This window comes from Syngnathus scovelli, chromosome 6 (genome assembly GCF_024217435.2).
Source record: "Syngnathus scovelli strain Florida chromosome 6, RoL_Ssco_1.2, whole genome shotgun sequence".
In the NCBI taxonomy this organism is placed as follows: Eukaryota; Metazoa; Chordata; class Actinopteri; order Syngnathiformes; family Syngnathidae; genus Syngnathus; species Syngnathus scovelli.
This window is the reverse complement of record NC_090852.1, coordinates 12,128,743-12,153,506: the sequence shown is the minus strand read 5'-3', so window position 1 is coordinate 12,153,506 and position 24,764 is coordinate 12,128,743. Positions and strand designations below refer to the sequence as shown.

At 39.9% G+C, this 24,764-nt stretch overlaps 3 protein-coding genes and 1 long non-coding RNA gene across 7 annotated transcripts; 3 read left to right on the top strand and 1 right to left on the bottom strand.

Annotated features, from left to right (window-relative positions):
• Nucleotides 1-108: 108 nt before the first annotated feature.
• LOC125970651 (GTPase HRas) lies at nt 109-14,949 on the top strand. Of its 2 annotated transcripts, none has more exons than XM_049723193.2 (6): nt 109-378; nt 6,793-6,979; nt 9,409-9,587; nt 10,576-10,735; nt 11,360-11,484; nt 12,259-14,949. In XM_049723193.2, the coding sequence occupies exons 2-5, from the start codon at nt 6,869-6,871 to the stop codon at nt 11,477-11,479; spliced, it is 570 nt and encodes a 189-aa protein (XP_049579150.1). In that variant the 5' UTR covers nt 109-378; nt 6,793-6,868; the 3' UTR covers nt 11,480-11,484; nt 12,259-14,949. The 2 variants fall into 2 exon arrangements, with proteins under 2 accessions (XP_049579150.1, XP_049579148.1); XM_049723191.2 differs by having other exon boundaries at nt 109-460.
• A 517-nt stretch (nt 14,950-15,466) lies between these two features.
• Nucleotides 15,467-19,178, bottom strand: LOC125970652 (uncharacterized). Of its 2 annotated transcripts, none has more exons than XR_007482172.2 (3): nt 18,982-19,178; nt 16,911-17,012; nt 15,467-16,556 (listed from the first exon to the last, which is right to left on the bottom strand). It is a non-coding gene; the product is annotated as an uncharacterized lncRNA (long non-coding RNA). The 2 variants fall into 2 exon arrangements; XR_007482173.2 differs by lacking the exon at nt 18,982-19,178 and adding an exon at nt 18,694-18,796.
• On the top strand, nt 15,693-17,299 carry zgc:123278 (uncharacterized protein LOC641569 homolog). 2 transcript variants are annotated; one of them, XM_049723190.1, is made up of 6 exons: nt 15,693-15,814; nt 15,916-16,000; nt 16,082-16,147; nt 16,234-16,397; nt 16,469-16,571; nt 16,926-17,299. In XM_049723190.1, the coding sequence occupies exons 1-6, from the start codon at nt 15,773-15,775 to the stop codon at nt 17,042-17,044; spliced, it is 579 nt and encodes a 192-aa protein (XP_049579147.1). In that variant the 5' UTR covers nt 15,693-15,772; the 3' UTR covers nt 17,045-17,299. The 2 variants fall into 2 exon arrangements, with proteins under 2 accessions (XP_049579147.1, XP_049579146.1); XM_049723189.1 differs by lacking the exon at nt 15,693-15,814 and having other exon boundaries at nt 15,835-16,000.
• tsg101a (tumor susceptibility 101a) lies at nt 17,743-24,297 on the top strand. Its single transcript, XM_049723184.2, has 10 exons — nt 17,743-18,107; nt 19,515-19,602; nt 19,775-19,840; nt 20,069-20,232; nt 20,349-20,475; nt 21,003-21,060; nt 21,197-21,285; nt 22,518-22,720; nt 23,046-23,285; nt 23,374-24,297. The coding sequence occupies exons 1-10, from the start codon at nt 18,066-18,068 to the stop codon at nt 23,461-23,463; spliced, it is 1,167 nt and encodes a 388-aa protein (XP_049579141.1). The 5' UTR covers nt 17,743-18,065; the 3' UTR covers nt 23,464-24,297.
• Nucleotides 24,298-24,764: the final 467 nt, after the last annotated feature.

The window sequence follows — 24,764 nt, the reverse complement described above, 5'->3', positions numbered from 1 at the left end:
TCTCTGAAATCTAATCGACAATTTGCTCAGAACAACGTGTTGTTTTTTTCTGTTATTTGTGCGTGAACGCGCCAAGAGCGCGCGACTGACGGGCACAGCGCGTGCACATCGGGGCGGTTCTGCGTGGGTCTGCGCTGGGCGTGGGCTACACGCACTCCCCATTGCCCACTCCTCATCCTCTCCCCTGCTCTCACACTGGAGCCACATTGTTCGATGAGGACACATTTCGGTCTAACCAATGAGTGCCTCCAAGTCGCTCGGTGCTATTTAAGAAAAGTGAAGCGTTCGTGGCAAATAATAAAAATTCGATGATTTGAAGACGACCGGAAACGGTGCGAAAACTGTTTGGAGATATTCAGTTGAAGAAGGAACTTGAGTGTGAGCATCTTTTTTTATTTTCCCCCTTTTTTAACCCCTCTCCTCCGGCATCGGAAAAATCGCTAATTGCAGCCCGCTTGTTGTAAGTATGAAGCAAACACGTTCCAGTCTCCGAAAGATGTTAATTACGATCTTGTGCGCCTTTGCACGCCGTGTTGTGTCTTGGTGCCCACAGTTACACGTTAGCTAGCAATGGTGTGGGTTTAATTGACAACCAGGACGTTTTCCATTTACACGCGTGAATTTAGTTCGAGAGACGTGTGTGTTCCTAATAAATAATACATGTGCCATTATCATTCCGAACAACGACCCCTGAGCAGTATTTAACTTGGGAGGGGGTGACTGGATGTCTCTGTTGCCCATAAAACAGAACACGGAGTCATTCAAATGCCTGCACAGCTTAACTGATTGCATTGTGAAAGAAATACAAATAAACGAGACTACTGTCGTCGCTAACAGGGGCCACCAGAAGGGAGACACCCTGCTCCACCGTGGGAAAACTGCAAATGTATCACTGCGGAAGTTTCATATACAGCAAGTGCTGCATCATAAACATCCGCCCTGATGTACATAATGCCGAGATTTGATTTGATTGACACTGTCACTTTGGTATTCATAACAATGATTATTGTCGTTATCGTTTGCAGTGATGCACTGCATCATTCTGATCGCTGTTTGGTAAATCTATCTATCTATCTATCTATCTATCTATCTATCTATCTATCTATCTATCTATCTATCTATCTATCTATCTATCCAACCAACCCCATCCATCCATCCATCCATCCATCCATCCATCCATCCATCCATCCATCCATCCATCCATCCATCCATCCATCCATCCATCCATCCATCCATTTTCAACATCGCTTATCCTGGTCAGGGTCGCAGGGAGGTGCTGGAGCAGACTGCACCCTGAACTGTTTGCCAGCCAGTTGCAGGTTTATGGCGAAATAGAATGCACTATAGAGTAGACTTGCCACAAACAACTATTTTGCTATTTGACTTAACTAATTGTGTTGAGTGTTGTTATAACATGTCCCTGCAGTAATTCACCAGAGTACAAATTTGGGCTCATGCTTGATTTAAATGAAAATATATTATTCATGATTATTTTGGTAATAATTTAATTGAATTCACAGTTGTTGAAACGATCTGTTATTTTTTGGTACAAAACAAGACAATGTTTAAATGTAAAAAATATCGAAAGAAATACATTTCTTTGGAACGCAATAGTTATCTAAGTTTGTTTTGGACCAAGCAACATTGATAAAATTGGTCATTTTAAAATAAAGAAATGTATAAATTATTCAATATTTGAATTCAAATATGATTCCCTTGTATAAATAAACATACAGTAGTTCATTGGTTGTTAATGCATATTACAGTATTAATAGTTTTTTTAATAATCATGCCAACTTGGTAATTGTGGCGTGTAATAACCGTAATTATCATTTTATTTAAATTAATTGCAAAGCCCTAAAATGACGAGGAAACCTGACTTCTACCCTTTGCTACCTCATACTACTGACTGCCTCTTCTTTTACTACGAGTACAATCCCTCCCTCCCTTCCCTTTTCCTATTCGTCGATGCAATACATTTAAATCAGCTTAGACAGATTTTAATTATTTTATCTGTATCAAAGGAGGGACCTTCTGTGTTTCTCTAATGGTGACCCAGTCCCCTGCTTGCAAGAATTACCAAGCAGTGAATTTAGCAGCATTCTGTGTCTGATGATAAGCCACTTGGCTCCTATAGCCAATTGTGCTTTGTGGAGGTCAGCTGGCCTTTTCATCTCTGCTGCTGCCTGCATGGTCTCACTCTGCTCCAGCTGCCCAGAGAATGACCCCCACCGGGAAAAGGTCACCTGCACACAAAATCTTTAGGAGAGAAACTGTTGAGATGGCACTTGTTTGAAAATGCAAAATGGAGGGTTTTTCCTTTACTGTGCTCTGCGTTTTTGGTCGAGCTTCCACTTGGCTGAAGAATGAATAATTCAGCATTGTTAGGCATACTTTTACATGTGCATTTTCTAAAAATGTACTTTAGGCTACATTGGAATACCTAGTCCTTCTGGAATGGTCCAACTTGTTTTAGAGCGTCAGAAAGCAGAATTGAGATAGTTGACTGGGTCATCTGCCAGTCAACACTTGTTTGGATGCCGTTTAGGAGGATGATGTCATTGTAGTGGGTGGGTGTAGCGAGCTGTCCTGGAGCCTTGTATTGGATTGTGATACCTCCCTTGGGAGGGTCTCCTTACCATCACGCTCCACTAAATATCTATTATCTCGGCAGTAGACTTGTGGCTCTGCCAGTATGGATTCTTTGACCAATTAAGCACTTAAATTGACAGTAGAAATTATACTAGGAAAGATTACCCTCCTTGCACTATACTTTTTACACAAGTTGTGTCTTGACTAGTGCTGAAATACTATACTGTCTATATTTACGGAGGTCCTAGAAAAAGCTTAGCAGAAAGTTGGTTTAAAAGTTGGGAAACACATTTTTTTTTCTATTGCGGTGTCTCTTTTGTTTTGCAATAATCCTGAATTCACGTGCAAGACTGCCCGTCAGTTCCCTTCATTTGCGCCCACCTTAAACTGTCATGTAAGATTATCCTCTCGGCTCAGGCAGGGGTCTAGGGTTTCCAAACCAACTGTTAATTTCCCAGGCTGGAGGTGGCAAGTTATACAAAAAACTCCAAACACAGACATACTAGTTATCCTTCCTCCGGCCGAGCCATGCAAAGATTTTGTGAGCTGCACGTGTCAAAATATAGAATTAAACACTTCAACTGATTAATGCCAGACTACTTTTATACTTCTGAAATAGCAGATATTCTTTATTTGATTCTGAATTGATTCTGGATTTGCTCAAAAAACTTAACAATAATAATGATATTTATGTGAAGACACTGATAATGTTAATGATTTCCTCAGATAATTGAAACAGTAAATATCATTATGTAACACTTTTAACACATTTACATTTTCATGTGATCACTTCTGCAACATTCCTACAAATCAAAATGTCCCATCACTGGTGAGCTTTTAAAATCGCTCACGGGCACCACGTTAGAGAGCCCTTGTGCTCGTGTTTGCTTTATGCTAGTACGCTAGCTAAAGCTATTGATGAGATGTTTATTTAACATTAAGTCATGATTGTGTACATGTTAGAATGCATGGTGATGATTCTCTCCGATTCAAGTCCTGTGCCACTATATTGTGGAATTGATGTGCTGATCATCAATCTATTGATACATCAGCCCAAGCAGCAGCTCAGTGTAAGCCCAATACTGACAAGTGACTTAAAGAAAGCAATAGCATCTTTAGGCATGATGAAGTTTTCTATTCATCTTCATGTGTGGATTATTTATCAGCGGCTGACATGGCCTAGTTTGAGAGGCAATGGCAAGGCTGTCTGGTTTCCTGCCTCCAATGTGCCAGCAGCATTCACGGCACTGTTGAATTTTTCAATTTCAACTGTCAGTTACATCCATGAGGCAGGTGTGCACTTTCGATCCTGTGTGGCACGTATGCATAACCATTTGTGTCAATTCTGTTTGTGGAGGTCTCACCGTTTGTGCATATTGTGCCACCTCGCCGCAGTTACACAGTTTCTACATAGTTTTAGTCTTAGATAAAAGAAAGCAAATCTTTGTGACTACAGTAGTGTACCCATCTTAAGGTATGTTCACCTGAGCCTACAGGTGTTCCAGCAGCTACATTTCTCCACACAACTATCACCTTGACACAACTCCTGCTTCTATCAGCAGACGCCTCATCAATAAACATTAGTGACGATCCAGTTCCATTGGCAGCCAGACGGTCCCATGCCGTAACGGTGCCTCCAGCATATTTGGCATGCAATCTACAATGCCTTGATTCCTGACATGTTGCCTTCCTTTCCCACCCTTCTGGTGCATGTTTTCTCTGATCTCAATTCTTGACTCTAGACTTTCAAAATGACACGTTGGCTTCCTTTGACAATGCAATCCTATACGATCGTGTTTTATTTACCATCGAAATAACATTTACGTTTAACTGTACGTGTGCGGTCTTTCCGCAAGCAGCCAATAGATGGCTGTTACATGAAGGAGGCCTTCGCTAACATTGGTTACAATGCTCAGAGCCACCTGTTCCTGCAAGGCTCAGCAACAGTTTAGTCATGTCAGGATCTATTGCTGCAGCTAATGGCTATGTCCTTAGTTATGGAGTCTGCCTTTCAGTCAATCATTAACATCACTGAGCAAGGCATGGCTAATCTTAGCGTGCTTAACAAAGAGGTTATTAAAGACACACCACTCAAAGGCACATACATATAGTATTATAATTTATAAAAAGGTAGATATATTCAACACAGCATGTATGGATTTATCCATGTGCCCTCGCACTGTAAATTATTGGAAATCAAGTTGCTGTGTAACATAGCAACATTAAGATTATGAATGTATTTTTGTTTTATACACATGTAAAATTATGCAATTATTCATTTGTTGTGAAATCAAATGTCCAACCTGAGGCACTTTAGCTACTTGACCAGAGCTGCTCCATACATATTCTTAGGGTTGCTCAATAATTAGCGACATGATAATTATGGAGTTGACGTTGGGTTAACGTCATATTCATAAATCTGATAACATTCAAAGTTCTGATTAAAGCATAATAATAATAATATATCCAATAATGTAGCAAAACACTGGGTCAGGTAGTTTTGAAAAGTTGTATTCTTTATTAATTACAATATATTATATATATTCAATACTACAATTTATCAGTGATTGAGTTGTCATTTTCTGATCTTTGTACTTGCTTGATGATCTTAAACATTCTAGAAGGGATACTATGCAATACAATAAAAATTCTCTAAAAGGGCTTGTACTTTTTTATCGAACTGCTTATCAAGATGGGATCTGAGGCTGTCATTAAAAAAAAAAAAGAAGGAAGCTACACCCTAAATGTTGCAGGGATTCACAGTGATTTTCCTCTTGTAAATTTTAGTGAGACATTATCCCCATGACGATATTGCCTTGTCACTTATTATCATCATTATGCTCAGTATGTGAAATTGTGATTGTAACCATAGGGTTGCTAGGAGCCTCTGGCAGAATGAACGTGCGGTTGGCCATGGATTACTAGCCCCAACTTGCATCTGATGTAATCTTGCTAAACCTCCATGGAAGCGTCACCGTGGCGCTGACTCATCATGTACCATCATGCCTGCCACTGGTCTGTTTTCAGGTCATTTGTAGGGTACAGACTTAGTAAGTTTGTGTTTTAGTAATACAAGAATTGGAAATGAGGACATTTCATTTAAAACACCTAGGACTTATAGTTTGGTGTGTCTTATATTGTATGAACAAAGCAGGATTTTCCCTAATTTTAGCTGATGTGGTTTACGTATATTCAGGTGCGTTTTATAGTCCGGAAATTACGGTCCATGTTTGCACTGCATGTGACAGCTACGCCCCTATGACTGCTTTGTTTATCCTTTGATATCATCACAACAGCAAGAAATGTGTCTTGTCTAGCCACATTGTTAAATTAGAAAAAGTTAGCCCAACGGCAGTGCATATTTTGATTATCACAGTCGAAATACAGTGAATACACCAAAGTCAGGTTGTAAATTTTTACAAACTTCTTTAAATTTATCTGTGCTTGGAGGTTCGTCTGTACTTTACATGTCTGGCTATTTTTAAACAAACAGCCTTGTGATTCAGTCTTTGAAGGTGATAAATTATGTTCCAAAACATTTGTTAATTTGTTTCATTCTCACCATCTTAATGAATTCGATAATAGTTAAAACAACCACATATATTTTCATTTTTTAATAAATTGAGCTAAAAAACATACACATTAAATATTTCCTGAAGTATATTGCATTTGATAGTACATCATATGGTTTGGGGATATCAAAATTTGTGATTAGGAGAAGATTTTTTTTTTTTCAACACTAGACAAATGTATTTTTTTGCTAGCTTCATAAATGAGTTAGCCCTTCACTGTCACCGTTTAAAATGTCACAAATTAGAAACTAGAGGTAAAAGTCAGAACATTTACATGCTGTGTAGTAAATGACAACAAACATTCAGACATGATCCCAGGTTTTGGCAAAGCTGCCCCTCGGGAACGTGTAGCCTAGACATCTCCCTATGTCGCGTTTCTTTTTCTGTCCTCTCAGAGTGAGCTGAGTACCTTCAGCACATTTTTTACATTCCCCTGTGAGGATCCGAACACAGGCCCTCTCTATTCTCTCTCTCATCATTGAATTCTAATAGTAACATCTGCTTTCTTTCTGTCCCTGATCATAGAGCATATCTAAAAGTGTGTTTAAACATTTTGAATGCTAATGTGCTTTAGGTTTGTCAGTTTTCTAAATGGCAGCCTGTCTCTGCTTGCTTTTCTTCTCTACAGCTGCAGCAGCAGTGTGTGTGTGCGTGTGTGCATGTGTGTATGTGTGTGTATGTGTGTGTGAGCCACATCGGGGAAGATGACAGAGTACAAGCTGGTGGTGGTGGGCGCTGGAGGCGTGGGCAAGAGTGCACTCACCATCCAACTCATCCAGAACCACTTTGTGGATGAATATGACCCCACCATAGAGGTACAACAATCTTTCTTTTATTTCCCACTACATTGTATATATGTATTCCCACTCCAGCCCTATTGGAATCTCGGGTAAAAAGTGAACACGCAAAACCATTTAATATGAAGTCACTATCATGTCCCTGCTGTTCTTCAACATTTACTTTTCTTATGAATTCATAAAAATTGTGTAGACTCGCGGATTGTTTCTGAAATTATGAACTGGCCAATGTTAGCGTGAGTACAACCCACTTACATAGGTATCAGACATATTTGAAAAGTAATTTCCATGCTTGCTTGTAAGGTTTTGGTTCCCCCCACCCTCGTTCTCTCCCATTTTTGTTCTCTTTTCTCACCACGCCTGCCTCTGGCCAGACAATGTCCTTTTTGTGTATTTGCATTCCTGGCTCCTATGCTCTAATAAACAAAGGGAAGGCACTCCCATGTTTTTGTGGCTGCACATTGGAGGGCTAAATACGGACTTGGTTCTTTGATTGTGGTGTTTGTATGAGATGATATTAGACAGAGAAATTATCGGTGACTGGTTAAGTCAATGGGAAACTACGGAGCTTTTTACGTCGCTACATCAATTTAAAAAGTTCGACACTGTGTCTTTAAAAGAGCTTTAAAATACGATACTCATCACAATCTGTTCTGGAACCACTGACAATTTGTTCGAATTCAAAAGCAAACCTCAAACTCTCCATAAAACACCCGTATAACTAGTCCATTTGAAGATATAATAGGTTATAAGTTAAGTTAATAAGTTAAAATTTGAACTTTTTTTTTTTAACTAATGCAAGAGTAAAAGAAAAAAAAATGACCTACCGTTGATATCACAATCTTAAAACACGACACTGTACCTTACCACAGCTGTTTTCGCACTGCATTCCCGGCTAATTGGCGCAACAGAGGAGTAACAGTAGAGTATAGAGTTGGGACTTACTTGCCTGTGCATCTCAGCTCGAACTCGCCAAAGTGTGAAATTGCCATGTACAAAGTGGGCATTCACACAGGAGTTGTGGCTTACCCCTTAAACTTGCGCACATCGAGAAACGCAAAGATGGCCTGTACACAACATTGCAAGCCCCCCCCAAAAGAACTGTTTCTTTAAGATCAAGCATATACATTATGCAAGCTGTTATGTATACAGTTTCGTTTACTACTTTGATACCACTTTTATCCCACCGATACCAGTGGGAGTTTTCACTCTTTGAATACCAATACTGAGTGTGGAGACCGCTAGTCGTTTGGGTATATAGAATTCCATTTAACACAACGACCAAAAAATGTGACCCAAGACCTTTCTCACGCAGATGATGATTTGCGGATACGTCTGTCTGCCGCAGCAGAGTGCCAACTACTCCCAAGAATGACTTCTTGATCTTCTCTGATTTTTCTTTTTGCCTTAAGTATCGGTGGCTGGTATCGGCAGCTTCTACGAGTACCCGATATTTTAAAATGAAGCAGGTATCGACCCGACAGGATACCTCTTATCGGTAGCCGCCCATCCCTGTTATATACTGTACGTACATATTTTATATTTATTGTGTTTCACAAGAAATACATTCAGATGCACCTGTAGATAGAAATCAAAAGTGTATTGAGTCTGTGTTGCCGAAATGGACAGATCCAGTCAAACGGGCGCTTGATAGATATCAACAGCCTCTCGAAATGTCCACACTTACTCTTGATTCCTCTTCTTTGTGGCTATTTGCTTCTTCTTTGTTAATCGTGCTGTTTCCATAGTTCAATAAAAGAATTGAACTACAGTACAGTTATATTTTATGCGGAGCTGCAAAATCTAGTACATCTTTGCAGTTTGCAACGCATTGGCCCATTTTTGGTGCTCTGTCACTTTGTGTGCTACTAAGACTTGCATCAGTTTTTGTGATGGTTCACTTCAGTTGCTTTCGGCTGCATGGATCGGTGCAGGCCATAGAATAATACTTAGATGTGTTACGACATCAGCATGTCAGCGACAATGGTTTTCAATGGAAAATGTCATGGGCTTTGAGTTTTGAGTGTAAAAATACTCTGGACCCAACTGGTGGCATTCCAACTGTTATGGTGCTGATTTTTTTATGGAGGCCAACGATTTCCCGGGACAACATCAAATCCTCATCTTGAATCAGTACACAGGGCAGCAAGATGGAAATAATCTGGGAAAATGTCATTTTAGGTGGCAGCTGTGGAAGAGGTTTTATTGATGATGCGTATAATACTTCACTTAGTATCTCAATCATTTTCGATAAACACCTGGCCCACATTTTGGAATACCTGTTGCAAAAAGAGACAAAACTGATTTACAGATATGAGGTGTAACAAAAAATGCTGGGGACTTGTGTACCATCTGCAAACTTTCGTGCTACTTTAGAGATCAGGTCTATTTAGGGGCCAGAAAAGGCCTTGCTTTATGAAACAGTATCTCTTATATTTGCGTTGCAGGACTCGTACAGGAAACAAGTTGTGATTGACGGAGAGACCTGCTTGCTGGACATCCTGGATACTGCAGGTCAGGAGGAATACAGCGCAATGAGGGACCAGTACATGAGGACGGGAGAGGGATTCCTCTGCGTGTTCGCAATCAACAACACAAAATCCTTTGAAGACATTCATCAATACAGGTATGGCAAAATGGTGGCCTTGGATTATGGCATGTCTATGGGCACTGCGCTTGACAGTCCAAGCGGCATGTGTGTGCCAGCTCTCTGCAGTGGTTAGGAGATGGCAGGCATTTAACACGGCTAAAGAATGCTTAGCCCCCAACTGTAGGATTACAGCACCATGCCAATGACATCGACCCTGACTCATAGGGAAGCTGGCCATGGGACTCCCAAGGATGGAGAATGAAAAAGAGGAAGCGAGAGGAAGGATGAGAGGAGTTTCCTGTATCTTCTTTGAATTTGCGACATGCCAAGTAAACAAGGCGATATATATCTTTGATAGCTCTCCCTTCATTCAATTAGTCAAAGTGCAAAAAAAAAAAAAAAAGAAAATTCAAAGTGAATCGTTTTTGACAGATGATTTTAGTAATGCTCCCATTGTTCCAACACAACACTGGTCAGGACTGTACTATTTGAATATTGTATATGAAATAGGTTTATGTTGTGTGTGTGTCAAACACCTACGTCATTTGACTTATAACAAGGTAAACAGCATTAGTGGTGTTGATGGCAGATGGTCTAGCTTTGATTCATGTGGATGTGTCCTGCTGCACTGTAACTGGGGGGGAAGGAGTACATAGATTGATCAGACACCCTCCTCTCTGTCAGTTTCCTTTCACTGCTGGCTGCTGTAGCAATGAGGTAATGCTCTTTGCCGCCTGCCTGTCGTCCATCTCCACCCCCCACCCCCCAGCATGCTCCCTCCTTCAGTAGTTCAGCAGTCCCCTGCACCACCAGGGAACTGGATCTTCCTCAAGGTCCTAGTGCTCTCTGGATGTTTGATTTTACAGTGGTGAAACAGCTGCTGTTTACAGTATAAGCCAGGGAATTCTCTGATGAGGGGTGTGGCACTTTGATTTAACATTGCATTGTTGGGGCAAGTCGAGAAACAACTTAAGACTGCTCATGTTTAATGATGTCTCCATTTTGTTTTGTTTGCGACCTACAGAGAACAGATTAAACGCGTAAAGGACTCGGATGATGTTCCCATGGTGCTTGTGGGCAACAAATGTGACCTCCCTGCACGTACGGTGGACACAAGGCAAGCCCAGGAACTCGCACGTTCCTATGGCATCCCTTACATTGAAACCTCTGCTAAGACACGACAGGTACATCATGTGATGCTTGAGCTCAAATAATAGACATGCCGTCAAAAAAAACCCACGTTTATCTGTTTCATTGTTTTGGAAGATTTTAAAACGTTCTCTCAGCTTTGAAATTAATTGTGCAAAAAATATGTTCATGTCATGCATTGACTACTGTTAAAACTGTTGAGATTTTATTGCTGTGTTGTGCTGGGGTCAGTGACTCATAACCAAGTTACCTTGACTGGAGAGCAGAAACCCATTTGAAAGGACTCAAAGGTCGCGATAAAACATTATATGCATCTTCATACAAATTAAGCTATTCATCAATGGACTGGCAGCAAGTCTGCCATTCAAATGGAGGCAGTACAAAGAATTAAATGGGACATTTTTTCATTGCTATCTTGATGAAGAACAGTTGAGATGATTGCCATGGTAACGTTGTCACACGTCTCCACGATGTGCTCTCCTGAAGGCTTTGCTCTCCCTGGGGGAGTGTTTGTTGTGCAACTCTCTTCTGATTGATCATAGTTAAAGAATTCAGCAGCTCTATATTTTGACCCGTTGATTAATCATGGAAACTTGAACAGGTTGACATAAACATACAACAAAAACAGCTCATTTCTGTCTCAATATTTGTAATTACAGGGAGTAGAGGATGCTTTCTACACACTGGTCAGGGAAATTAGGCAACACAAGCTGAGGAAGCTGAATCCGCCAGATGAAAGTGGTCAGGACTGTATGAGCTGTCGCTGTGTGGTATCGTGATGAAGGTGAGACTACTTTTGATTTTAATTTTGAAGCCCACACCTCACTGAGCGATAAATGCTTGCAAATGCTTGTGAAAGTAGCCAATATCTGTTTTTTGTCAGAAATATTCCAAAAGATTGCAAAGAGTGGCAAAGTGCTTTTCTTCTCTGTAAAGGATTTCTCTGGAAAAAACACCAACTGTCTGGCAGCACGACACTAGTAGTTTACTGTTATTTTACAATTCACCCACTGCAGTTTAACAGTATAGTACTGAATTGTAAATTACAGTATACTACCTTAGGATAACAGTGGGTGGGGTGGTAATTTTACATTGTTATGTAGTACTTTAACAGAATATAACTGTTTTTTGGATTAAATTACCTGACAGTAGGACAACTGTGTTATTGTATTTTTGCAGTTCACACCAGTTTTTTTATAAAAATAATAATGTGATTGCATCCAATTTATAAGACGCTTTTCTGTCACACGAGCAAAGCGCCTGCAATAGTTATTCAAGTACTTGCGCATTCACATTCTGGTGTGGGTAAACTACGTATTATCCACAAGGACACAATAACTCGGACAGAGCGGGACTACCTCCTGAGCCACAGCCGCAGTTTGATGTCTCTTTAATTTGACTTAAGTTGTGTACCTGCTTGTGCTCCTAAAGTCTATAATACAAATACATCAGGCTACAAACTAGGACCTCCTGTAGAGTGTTGACGCAACTGTGCTAGTATTTCCATTTAGAGTGTAATACATTCATACTTTTGCATCGTGCCATGTTTTTCCCTCAGGTCTCCTTCACAGCTTGGAAAGAAATGCTACAGCACAAGACGTCGCAGCATGGACTTGAAAATAGAATGAACAAACTGAATGATGAAAGTTAAATAAATGGTTGCAATTTTTTTGTCTCTTGAGAAGAACCTGAACCAGAGCCGTTTTTATGGAAAGAAGGATTTGGACTGACTATTGCCTGCGTGGCTACCTGAGCAAGCTTGGCCAGCCCTCTCCCTTTTTTTTGTTTTTTTTTTTGCGCTTCATGTCGACAGGTGAGCAAAACCACGAATCACTATAATCAACTCCAACGTGGTCTTGCTGGGTAACTAGTAACTTATTGTTTTCAGTCTCTACACTGGTCCTATAGGGAGAGCCTTGAATCCCCAACCCCCTTTCAGCTCACCCTGAAATACTCAATCCACTGCACTGGTCTTGGGTAGGCATTGGACATTTGTTTGCTCTATAACCACTCGTGTAACTCACTTCAAAAAAAAAAAAAAAAAAAAATCCAACTACCTCCCTTTAAAGGTGAAGGCTGACTTGGGAATTTGTAGAATGTGTTGCTGTTGTTTTAACAGTTAGCCTTGTTGTAAAAGATGTGCATTTTGGTTTTGAACTGGAATATATTTAGTGGGTGGATAATTAAACAAAAAATATTGAGCTCAACTGAGTGAGTTAAAAGAGCTCAACATTTTTCATGACTTCCCCATACATTTACAGTAATAAAAAAAAGAAAAATGCAATCATGTTGACACTAATTTCATTGATGTGATACTACCCCTCCTGTATATATTCTAGGGGGTTATTAAAAAAAATTGGTTTTGAGGGGTTATTAAAAAAAAAAAGAATTGGTTTTGATTTAAAAGATGAGTGCATTAAATCAAACCGAATTGAATTGTTCCACTTCAAAATACTGTATATAGATATACGTATCGGATCATCTTTGATTGGAGAGATTTGTCTTTGAAGGAAAGACGGCTTTTACACTTACCTACTGACAAGTTAATTCCTATTGTAATATGACAACAAGAAACTCATTGCATCATACCCTCTCAAACTCAGCCGTACCACAATGAATTGTAATCACACTGAATTGAAACAAATCAAAAACATTCCACTCCAATATAAATCTTGAACTGTATCACCCCCCCAAGTGTCAAGATACGTACTGAATTGCCTTTTTTTGGAGAGAGAAATACTACATTTTCGTTCTGAATGCAACTGCCTTACATTCTTTGGTAAAATTGTTTTTGTGGAATAATAGTGACGGTGACGATGATGATAATAATAATCATAGCTTATTAACAGCAGTGGTTACTGTACAGTATATTGGTGTGGGTATAGTAGGATTTTATATCTGTCAAATTCACATTGCACTGGAAGCAAGGGAGGGTACAGTGCTTTTGCACAGTGCTACAGCTGGAGACATTTGCCTATATCATAAGAGCAACATGCTATGCTTGCACGGTTACAGGTTTTAGGTGGAGATACAATTTTCTTTTGAAAACAACTTTCTATTATCGTTTCATGCGCTTTTAACATGCTTTTTAATCTGCTTCTTAACCCCAATGCAGAGTTGTTGTTTTTTTTAAAGTGTCACCCTTTGCAGAGTGTAACACCCACATTAGAATGCTTAAACTTCCCACACACTCCACTACCCTCAAAAACCTCAAAATGTGTGCTGTACATGAATGTGAGTGACTAATATGTGTAATGAATGCTGGATCATGAGGTGCGTCGCTGTTTCTCAAGTGTTAACTCGCTTGTGTTTTCGACTGCTGCATTCATTTGCCTCTTTATTCAGAAGACTGCGCTTACCTGTTTCTACTTTGTAGCTTATTCCATATGCACAGGAGAAGTTTGGACTTTGTGTGCAACTACAGAAAAAGCATTGGGTTAAGACATGGCATGCGCTGTACAGATCCTGAAGGTAAAACTGCAACATTTTGAAGTGTGTCTAAAAGAATGAATTTTTTGGTAGTGTATTGCCAATTAAAGCCAAATTGCCTCACTCTTGCTTGATTACATTTAGTTAGTTTATTTAGTGGCTCTATTGGTTTATGAATCCCACTCATACCCAGAGTAAACATAAAACTGCTTTCAATTTACATTGGAGGTGAGGTCACGTTTTTTTCCCCGCTACAAAGGACAAGTCATAAATAGCAGGAACAACCATGCTGCAGTGCGAAAGCTAAGTAATTATTAACCATTCATTTTTGCTCGAATGAAGGGTATGAACTGTGAATGTGTCATCTGAAAGTTTTCAGCTAAAAGTCTGTTTAAAATTAATTTGGTTCAAACTGTTGTTCTGAAACATTTTGATGGAACCTTTGTCTCGTCCTAAATGCTTGTTGTTGCCCTGTCAAACTTTATACTGTATAGCAAATCCATAATAATGCCACAACTCCACAAATCTATGCATAAATTCTCATCGTCTTAGAATGTCTCATATCGTTGCCGCATGGATACTTAGCCAGTAACCCCGAGAATACATGTCACAAAATGACTTGTACAGACCTGTAGAGGTTTGGACTTCTCTACTTACAATTGTATCAAGGGCTTCTCTCTCCCTTGAACACTATTGAATGAAAGTGTGTTTGGAATTTATAAAAAATGTTGGCTGTTTAGCTATTTAAGATGTATGTACTCTTTAAAAAATGTCAAATGTGTTGCAGGGCAGGAATAAAGATGTTATGATAAACATGTTATGTTATGATAGTCTTGTCATTTTTGTGTATGCCTTTCTGTTGTCTTCAATTTGCTACCTTCTACAGGCGAGAGATGGAATATCAACTCACATCAAAAGGATAAGTTTGCAGTTACATTATTGTTGTACTAAATAACGTTGTCGTACAGAGTCCCTGATATGCAGAACACAAGAGAAAATAACTAAAAGCAAATCAAAAACTACAACAGCAAATTAAAAAAACATGACAAAAAATAGATCAACACAACAGCCATTTAAAAAACACAACATTTAACTAAACACAACTGTAAATAACTAAAAACAGCAAATTAAAAAACAACAAACAATTAAACACATTACCAAATTACAGATGGATTATTGTTTTTTCTTCAACAACTTATATTTAATATCCACAATTCAACTTTGTCATTGTAAGTTTGTGTAAAATTGGGAGTTGACCTACAGTTGTTAGTAAGTTGGTTAAAAACACAAGAATTACTTTGATCAAGACTTAAAACTCACGTACGATAGCAGACAACAGTAGTAAAACATACTCTTTATTTATTGAAAGAAATTACCTTCTATGTAACAAACATGTTCATTTAATGGGTCACGGAACAGAGAACAGTGTTATTTTGAACCATAAAACCTAATTATTATATTATGGTTAAGATAAGTCACGTGTTTGTACTATCATTATGCTGTTCTCTTATTGGCTCTGAGGCGGTCCATAAAGTTGTGTTCTTGCCCTTAAGCACACGGAAAGAAAAATCAAAGCTTAGTGAGTGTTGGTGAGCTACAGACAAGGCAAGACATATTTTTTGTTTTTAGATACACACACAATCATGACAACCTGCAAAAACACCATAAAGAAAATGCTGCCAAAGGTAAGGGAACATAATATTGTATGTGTAGGGTGAGAAAAATATTCCTATTCCTATCATTCCTATTATTCTCTTTTGAGTGTATGCTTGTTTCCGTTGCACAGACTTATCTTTGTAAACATGTGGCTGATGAAATACATGTTGCATTGCTCCATTTCAAAGGCCTTGTTCCAGTGGTGGATGAATACAGTAAGGAGCTTACACACAAAAAAAGATTCATTTTTCTTTGATAATCGTGGGCTTTAAAACACTCGTGTTCCTTCTTTATAGTTTACAGTGATGGAACCACCAAGGTCTTGATGAGTCTAACAGGAACTATCCCCATCCTTTATAAAGGTAATAATTTCACATTTTATATCAGGTGCAATAAAGCATTGTACGATCGGTGATAAATATTCTAACTGTTCCTGGCATTCTGTTAGAGAGAAGTTATAACATCCCCATATGTGTGTGGCTCGAGGAGTCCTACCCTAAGTCAGCCCCCATCTGCTACGTCAGGCCCACGAGGGAGATGATGATCCTGCGGGGAAACTACGTCTCCAGCAATGGTGACGTCTTGTTTCCGTACTTGCAGGAGTGGAAGCGGGTGAGCAGCACACGTGAGAGGTTTGCAGTATGTGCATAGGATAAGCTGACTTTTTCGTGGCACTCTCTCAGGGGAAGTGTGACCTGGTGAGCCTCCTGCAGGTGATGGTTGCCATGTTTGGAGACCTCCCTCCTATCTGTATGCAGCCTCATCGTCGCCCTGCACAAACATCCTGTGAGTAAATATAATCATGTGTTTTGGCAAAAAATGCGTAACATGCAGAAAGAAAAAAACAGATAGGCAACTTTTCGCACAGAATTTGTGCACTAACCAACCATATAAATACAATGTGTTCCCATGCACATGCCAAAGTCAAATTCAAGTGCTGTGTCCAGTGACAAAAACAAGGAATAATTCCATGTGCAGTAATGTGTTTTGATTTAAGTTTGCAATGAATAAGAAAAATCAGGAAAAGAAAAAAAAATTCTGTGTCCAAGATATCAGCTAAGTTATAACTGGGTCATATCTAATCAAGTCTGAGATATTGTATTGATATACTTTGTCATTCATTACCTGTCCTCAATATAGGTTCGCTGCAGTTCCACAAACAATCACAGGTGCTTTCCCGGACAGACGGCAGTTTGTATTTGTCTTTATCAACTGAAGATGGGCAACCTGTCGTTCAAGGAAATGAAACCAGCTGTTAAAAGATTTCAACATTAACTTGTTGCTTGTGAAAAATATCTCGGGCACAGTATAACATGAAGATAATTGGTTGTTGTTTGATTCATTTCATTCTTTTGACAGTCAAGAACTAGCATTTTATCATTACATGTATATAAATGACTTGCAATGTAATTGTCTGTAAGATTTAAGATGCATTGCCTCATATATACTGTTTACTATCATATTGTACATTAAGCCTATGTGTGTGTATATGTATATAAATTTTGTAAATCATGCATGTATGTGTATATACGTATTTATTTAACATATACTACACATACTTATTATTACCCAGCTGTCCGTCCTTCTGTCCATCCATCCATCCATCCATCCATCCATCCATCCATCCATCCATCCATCCATCCATCCATCCATCCATCCATCCATCCATCCATCCATCCATCCATCCATTGAGCAGTAGGCGGGGGACACCCTGAACTGGTCGCCAGCCAATCGCAGGGCACACAGAGACAAACAGCCATTCACACGCACAGACAATTTGAAATGGTTAGGTTTTGAAATATGGTATAAGCGCTTTCTTTCGGTGAAATGTCACTAAATTATTAAGACAAGAGAACAAACTAAATTCCCGTTTCAATTATTTCTGTGCTCTATCTGCTGGTTAATGCTGTATCAAATGGCGTTGCTAATAAAGTTTTTACAAATAAGACGTCATCATTTCCCCGGAAAATGTCGGGCATAGTACCGGAAATACGTTGTGTTGTTAGTCTCAAACGAACATATAATGTTGTTTGTACCGAGCAGTTAGTGTACCATTAGTCTTGCGTGTACTGCTTCGATCTGAGTTAACAAGATAAACATCCACTCTGTTCAATTGGACGTTTTATTTCAAATAGCCGGATTTTTTCCGTTTAGTCCGTCCCGGGGCTTTGCTAATATTAGCATAGCATTTACTGGACTCTCGCTAGCGAGATTCAGGTTCTGCTAGCTACTGACTTATTTATTCGGTTATCATAAAAAAAACACCTTAACAGGGAAACAATGGCGGTTGTCAACGAAGGAGCCTTGAAGAAAATGCTGAAGGTAAACCTTTCTCTTGCTGAGTATCGTAACTTGTTAGCATGTTAGTTAACATCAACGTAACATAACAGTACAGTAAAGTGGCCATTTCCTGATTTGTTAAATGACGTGTTAGTTTAAACATTGTATTGTTTAAGCTGTTTATTGTACTCCCTCACCCGATCAGTGTCGTCAATATTTGTTATTGATTAACCGAAACCTGTATTTTCTGATGCACTAACTTTTTTTATTAGGATAACAATTTCACACCTTGAAGGAAAGTTTAACATATTAACCCGCAATTCGGCTTGCTCCGTCCAAACCAAGTAGTAAGGAACTACATATGTGGGGTTTACACGATGGTGTAGGGACGTGACAACAACTTTACCCCACCAGAAAGATCTTGAGCAAAGGAATAAACCATTTTGTGAAGTATGTTAAGAATAAAGGAAATTGTGTCATTTTAAAAGCTTCGAATAGCGGGCAAAAATGTCGTGCTGTCAAAACAATGGAATGTCCTGTGACTGAGTTTTTGTGCGAAGCTGTGGGCGCTGTTTAGGGACGTGTAAGAGAATCATTTAGAGTTGAGAAAAGCGTAGCAAACGACTACGTGTGCCTTAAAAGCCATATTTGTTGTGCGACCCCCTTCTGCCTGTTGTTTACTTGGTTACCGGTGCTCTGGAATTCCCTCTTAACCGTCGAGACGTCCTACCAATGCCGTGTGCGCTTGCGTGCTCTTGCTCACAACCTCCGCTCAGAACGTCCTACCCGCTTATACGTATCTTTCTACATACTATATTATAAATGAGTAAATTCAACTGTCAGAACGCCCTACCTGCTCATATGTATTCAGGAGTATAATCTTAGGAGGTTATTTCAATTGTCAGGATTGTCCTACCTGCTTGTAGTATTTTCTCAAGGGATCTTTAGAAGGTTCAACCTGTATTCATCTTAATAAAGCCAACTGAAAGCTCAGGATATTGTACTTCTGCTGTCAAATTAGCCATCGGTAGGACGTTTCTCACAGGTAGGGCATTTTGGCGGAACACTTCCAAAGTGAGGCAACAGATTCCTAAAGCAAGGCAACAGAAGAGATTCCACTGTACAGCATCTCTAAACATATATGCGACAAACACATTTTTAACTTGGCAGAATTGTTTTTTCAGAGAAGAGTTCAAAACATAACTGTGTGGCGTGATCATACAATAATCATTGCACAAAGAATGGCTGAAACCAGTGCGTTGTCACAGCCCTACATTGTTTACTAAAGGCACTCAAATATGTTACATTTTCGTGCTCCCCACCAATACTACAGATTTCCTGTTGCAATAAAAAAATGACTATCACGTCAAACCTTTCATTTTGCTTTAGGTTGTTTTTAAACTATAGGAAAAAAATGTCATCACTCATTTCCTGTTTATCATATTCCAGCAATATAAATACAGGGACCTGACTGTTCGTGAAATCACCAACGTCATCTCTCGTTACAAAGACTTGAAGCCTGTAATGGATGGCTATGGTAAGCCAAAATTCTTATTCATTCCTATAGTCATAGGTCAAACACAATCTGCTCTGAGTCCAAAGTGCAAATTGTATTAGAGATTCCACGCTACCTCATTCTTGCGTGACTGAATATACAGTGATATGTGAAACTAGTTAGCATTTCCTCACTGGCTCAACTTGCTTTTCAGTGTTCAACGATGGATCTACTAGGGACCTGATGAGTTTAACAGGAACAGTCCCTGTAACCTTTAGAGGTACATACAGTGTTCTTATTTTTGTTTTGGATGTCACTGTAAAAATATTGATGAATTATTCTGTTAAGTATTTTGATTCACATGCTCCAGGTCACTTAAACATACAGTTTCATGCTGGTGCACTGCACATTAACAAATGAAATAAATGGCTTTATGCTTGTCATTGTAGGGAGATGGGGCTAGAGATGATATATTCCCGCTTTCTGTAATCTGTGTGTTTCCTTGTAGGCACCATCTACAACATCCCAGTGTGTCTTTGGATGCTGGACACATATCCCTTCAACCCACCAATTTGTTTTGTTAAACCAACCAGCACCATGATGATCAAAGTTGGTAAACATATTGATGCCAATGGAAAAATCTACCTACCTTATCTACACGAGTGGAAGCATGTAAGCAAAGTTATTGTATCTTGATATTATTTCATGGGTGCTTGTTATTAAATTCTGCCAAACACCAATTATTTTTTTCTGTGAGAATCTTTCACCTTTTCCTCTTTGTTTTCCAGCCCCAGTCAGACCTTTTTGGTCTCGTTCAGGTGATGATTTTGGTGTTTGGAGAAGAGCCACCAGTGTTTTCTCGCCCCACTACACAAGCGCCTTACCAGGCTTTCCAAGCTGCTGGACCTCCTAATTGTAAGTGGTACAGGTTACTATTATCTTTCTTTCCGCGTGTGGTTAAATGACTCTATTACCCAGTCTAACACCAGGTGGCGCCTAATCCCCATGAGGAAATATTTTTAAAAACCCAGATAGTATGGGCTTTGAGACCACTAAGGCTAGACGATTATAGAAAAATTAAAAAAAAAACACAATTATTTTGATTAAGATTGTGATTATTTGAAGGATTATCCATTGATTTTTAAAACTTACAAAGTAGGGTGAAACACTGTTTCCCACCATTCGGACATTCTTATGTGACTCCAGACAGACCCTGCGGGGAATGTGCCCTGATTGGTAGTATTGGCGTATCTAAAACAAAACATAATTAATTCAACTAATTGACGCTTAATATCTACATGAATTAGTTGTTTGTGTTACCTCTCCTACTGTTCTACAAGTTCTTACGACCAGGTACTCCTTCTGCCAGGAACACAAAGTTCTTGGGCTTTTCAGTCTGAATGCCACTGATGTGATTGTGTGTCCTCTTCCTCTTATATCAGCTTCCTACGTACCCGGCATGCCCGCAGTTTCACCTTATGGCCCAAGTCCTAACGCAGGGTAAGGTGTTTCACAATCGTGCGCAAACGCTAGTTTTGCGTGACAAGCATGCTCAGTAGCAAGAGCTGTTAAATTGCTTCACTCCTTCAGTCTTGTAGGTTGAGTCTGAGCATGATTATCAAATCTTATTTTGCAGCGGTTACCCAGGTTACCAGTACCCAGGCTCTTACCCGGCTACTTCCGGTCCCACTCACTACCCCGCCCAGACTCCCGTGTCCACAGTGGGTGTGTATTACGTCTAACAGCTCTCATCATGACACACTCTGTGCAATGACACTCGATTCAAATTCTATAGTTTTGTAAAATACAACAACATAGCAATAGTTTCTGATTGTGACAATACTTTTGCTCTACCTGAACGTGGAGCAGGTACTTTATTTTTTACTTTGCCACATATGTTACAAGGTTGCTGACATTGCACAATAGTTTGTGCAATGATGGCGTAAAATAATTTAGGAATAGGTTTCACGTGAAAAGGAGGGGGAGGAAAACTGTGATTTTGTGAGTAGCAAACTGAGTAGTTGATGGTTCACTGTACAGTAAAGGAAAAAGAAGCTCGGTTACAGTGTTATATGTTGGAGTACCGCTTAAATGATTTATAGTGAAGCTGATCAGATCAAATGAAGCCTCCCCATCTTTCTGTAGAGTTAACTGCAAATTCAGCCATGTGACCTTCTTACTGAAACCCTATTCACCCTGGGCCTGACTTTGGTGGCATGCTGAACCGACAAGCGAAAGGTCATCTGATGTAACTAGAGTTGGGAGCAGTAAAGGCCAACAAGACCTACAGTATGGAAGAAAGAGAGTCCTCTCTGGTTATTAGTGCTATATTTGGGGAGGTAAAAGTAACGGCACACAAAGACGAACCTGTGATCAGCTGGTTGGAAGCAGTATTGAAACACCAGTAGACTGTCTGCCACTTGGAGGACTTTTGGTGGTCTCCTATATTTAGTAGTGGGGTGGGGGATCATCTCTGACATTTGTAGTGCTGAGTCAAAACTGACCTGTACATGCTGTAGCGGTGACTTGAAGAAGACGTACCGAATGCACGTTTTTAGATGCTTTCATAAATCAGGTTTTGTCACTTTAAAAAAAAGTGGCCTCGCAACTGTGATTTAATTTTCAGTTGACAGCAAGAGGCAAAATGGCTGCCCGCTGAAATGGATAAAAACGGCTCAATTTTGCAGCTTAAATCAAATTCAACCAACGCGATATGAATCAGAATGCCACATTCAGACTATTGGGGGAACATATAACACATTATTGTAAAGGAAGTTTGTGTTGACTTCCCCTTTAATCGTTTCAAATGAGCTCGAGTGAGGTGCACTGATATCAAGCAGTATGTTGACATTTAAGGCCAATGTTTACTGAAAGTGGAACCTCATATTGAAAAAGGAGGCTAAAGAACGCATCTGTATTAACAATGACAGTCTTAAAACGAGTGTCACTTTGTTTAGGCTCCAACAGAGACGGCACCATAGGCGAAGACACGATCCGTGCGTCGCTGATCTCAGCTGTTAGCGACAAGCTTCGCTGGAGGATGAAGGAGGAAATGGACAGGGCTCAGGCCGAGTTGGATGCCCTCAAGCGAACAGAAGAAGATCTCAAAAAGGGCCATCAGAAACTGGAGGACATGATCTCCAGATTGGACCAGGAAGTGGTAATGGCTTTATTTGTTTCAGTGGAACAACCTGAATTTCTACCTCATCTATTTTTAAAATTCAAATTACGGAGTGTGTTGGGAGCAATGTATCTCGTGTTACACCCTCTTTTTGACTGACACTGGACACATTGCTTTATGCAGAAGAATGCCCAAATTAGCGTTTAAACAGTTTATCCTGTTTACGCAGTCATGCCTTGGTCATGGAAGGTTTTGTTAGCTAGAGGTGCCTTTGGAAAAGTCAGTTTTACCACAAAGAAGTGCATGTGACATTGTGAAAAGGTTTACATCTCGGGGTTCACTGGACTGTCATCTTTTGGGTCAGGCTGACGTCGACAGGAACATTGAGTTGCTGAACCGCAAGGATGAGGAGCTGACCGAGGCCCTGGAGAAGATGGAGAACCAGTCGGAGAACAACGACATCGATGACATCATTGTGCCGACGGCCCCCCTGTACAAACAGATCCTGAACCTGTACGCTGAGGAAAATGCCATCGAGGACACCATCTTCTACCTGGGAGAGGCCCTCCGTAGGGGCGTCATAGACCTGGAGGTTTTTCTCAAGGTGGCCATTTCAACACAACTTTTAGATACAAACACATACTACATAATCTATGTGTATCAGTATTGATTCATCCCTTCTTTTCTTCCAGCACGTACGCCTTCTGTCCAGAAAGCAGTTCCAACTCCGCGCCCTCATGCAGAAAGCCCGCAAGACCGCCGGCCTCAGCGACCTCTACTGAGGGACACGAGCAGAAAACAGACAGTCTTTGGGCCCTCTGGTTCTCTTTCTTGTCCCTCTGTGTTGTGTCCCATCTTTAATGGACCACTGGGTTATTTAAACACTCCTAAGATTTGTCTGTGACTTGGATTAAACCAAATGCTTGAGAGATTTTCCCAACACTCACACCCATGTCTATTTTTAGCCAGGCAGCCTTGTTTGTTGAGTAAGCACAAAATATCGGGTGCTAGCTGTTGAGACACCCCTTGTCACGAAAAGGTTAAGCTCTGATATGAACACCCAAAGTGATTAAGAAGACCCTTGATATAGTGCTGCATGCAGCCTAAGCCACATTCAGAAGCACCCCCCCCCCCCCCCCTCCCCTATTATGGATATGCTTTACTCCATGAACCTGTATTTTTTGTATTGTCTTGTTTTGCCTCTCCTCTTTCCATTTTCATTGTACGTGTCAGCTGCTCAGGTTAGCCCTCAAATTTGACTGTTTGGCTGCATTAGCAACTAATGATGTACAGTAGCTCTTCTACTCTGTACAGTCTCTCTCGAGGACATTTTTACAAAGAATATCCACATGTTTTGGTGTCCTCTGTTGTTTCTGGTAAGAAATTAGTTCACTGTATAAACCTTTTTTGTAGGGTACAAAAGATTATTACTAATCAAATGTTAAGTTAAGACACCTCTTGTTTAACTTAGCCCACTACTAAATGCACTTTGAAATGTACCATAGCGTATCTGCTGTTATTTTTTGTTTCCAGTTAAACCATAGATCATCTTTTGTATCTGTAAATTTATGTAAATCCATTCAAATTAAAGACCCGATTTGATGGCAAATCAATAAGATTTTGTGGGAAAGACCAGTGCTCTTCAAATTGAGTCGGGTCACTTTTCCACCAGGACAATGCACCAATCAACAACTCTATTCGTGTTTCCAATTATTTGACCAGGATGGGCATCAAATCATTTGATTGTTCCCCAACCTCATAGACGGTTGTTTTGAGACCATTGAGGGCATGAAAGAGGCTGAGATAAGGGTCGTGGACACATTCACATCAGAGATATTTCCGGACAGTTTGGAACAATCCAAGGGGAAAAAAAAGCATATGGCATCAGTTTTGTCACAACAAACTTAGTTTGGAATCACTCTTCTATTCGCTTGGCCTCATTAGTCTTGCGGGGCACATATAGACAAGACTAGAACTGTTTTTTACCTCCTTTATCAAAAACATTAAGATGAGCCTTGTAACTTTAGGACTTGAATATGATTTATTGCCCATACTACATAGATAAGCGTGACCTATGAAAGTC

Excerpts from the sequence above, each read along its gene's own strand:
- zgc:123278 (XM_049723189.1), top strand. The coding sequence starts at position 15,835 with ATGTGTAGGGTGAGAAAAATATTCCTATTCCTATCATTCCTATTATTC. Across the intron at positions 16,148-16,233 it reads TATCCCCATCCTTTATAAAG|AGAGAAGTTATAACATCCCC; the intron begins GTAATAATTTCA and ends GCATTCTGTTAG. Across the intron at positions 16,398-16,468 it reads ACTTGCAGGAGTGGAAGCGG|GGGAAGTGTGACCTGGTGAG; the intron begins GTGAGCAGCACA and ends GCACTCTCTCAG.
- tsg101a (XM_049723184.2), top strand. The coding sequence starts at position 18,066 with ATGGCGGTTGTCAACGAAGGAGCCTTGAAGAAAATGCTGAAG. Across the intron at positions 19,603-19,774 it reads GCCTGTAATGGATGGCTATG|TGTTCAACGATGGATCTACT; the intron begins GTAAGCCAAAAT and ends CTTGCTTTTCAG. Across the intron at positions 20,233-20,348 it reads ATCTACACGAGTGGAAGCAT|CCCCAGTCAGACCTTTTTGG; the intron begins GTAAGCAAAGTT and ends TTTGTTTTCCAG.
- LOC125970651 (XM_049723193.2), top strand. The coding sequence starts at position 6,869 with ATGACAGAGTACAAGCTGGTGGTGGTGGGCGCTGGAGGCGTGGGCAAG. Across the intron at positions 6,980-9,408 it reads AATATGACCCCACCATAGAG|GACTCGTACAGGAAACAAGT; the intron begins GTACAACAATCT and ends TTTGCGTTGCAG. Across the intron at positions 9,588-10,575 it reads GAAGACATTCATCAATACAG|AGAACAGATTAAACGCGTAA; the intron begins GTATGGCAAAAT and ends TGCGACCTACAG.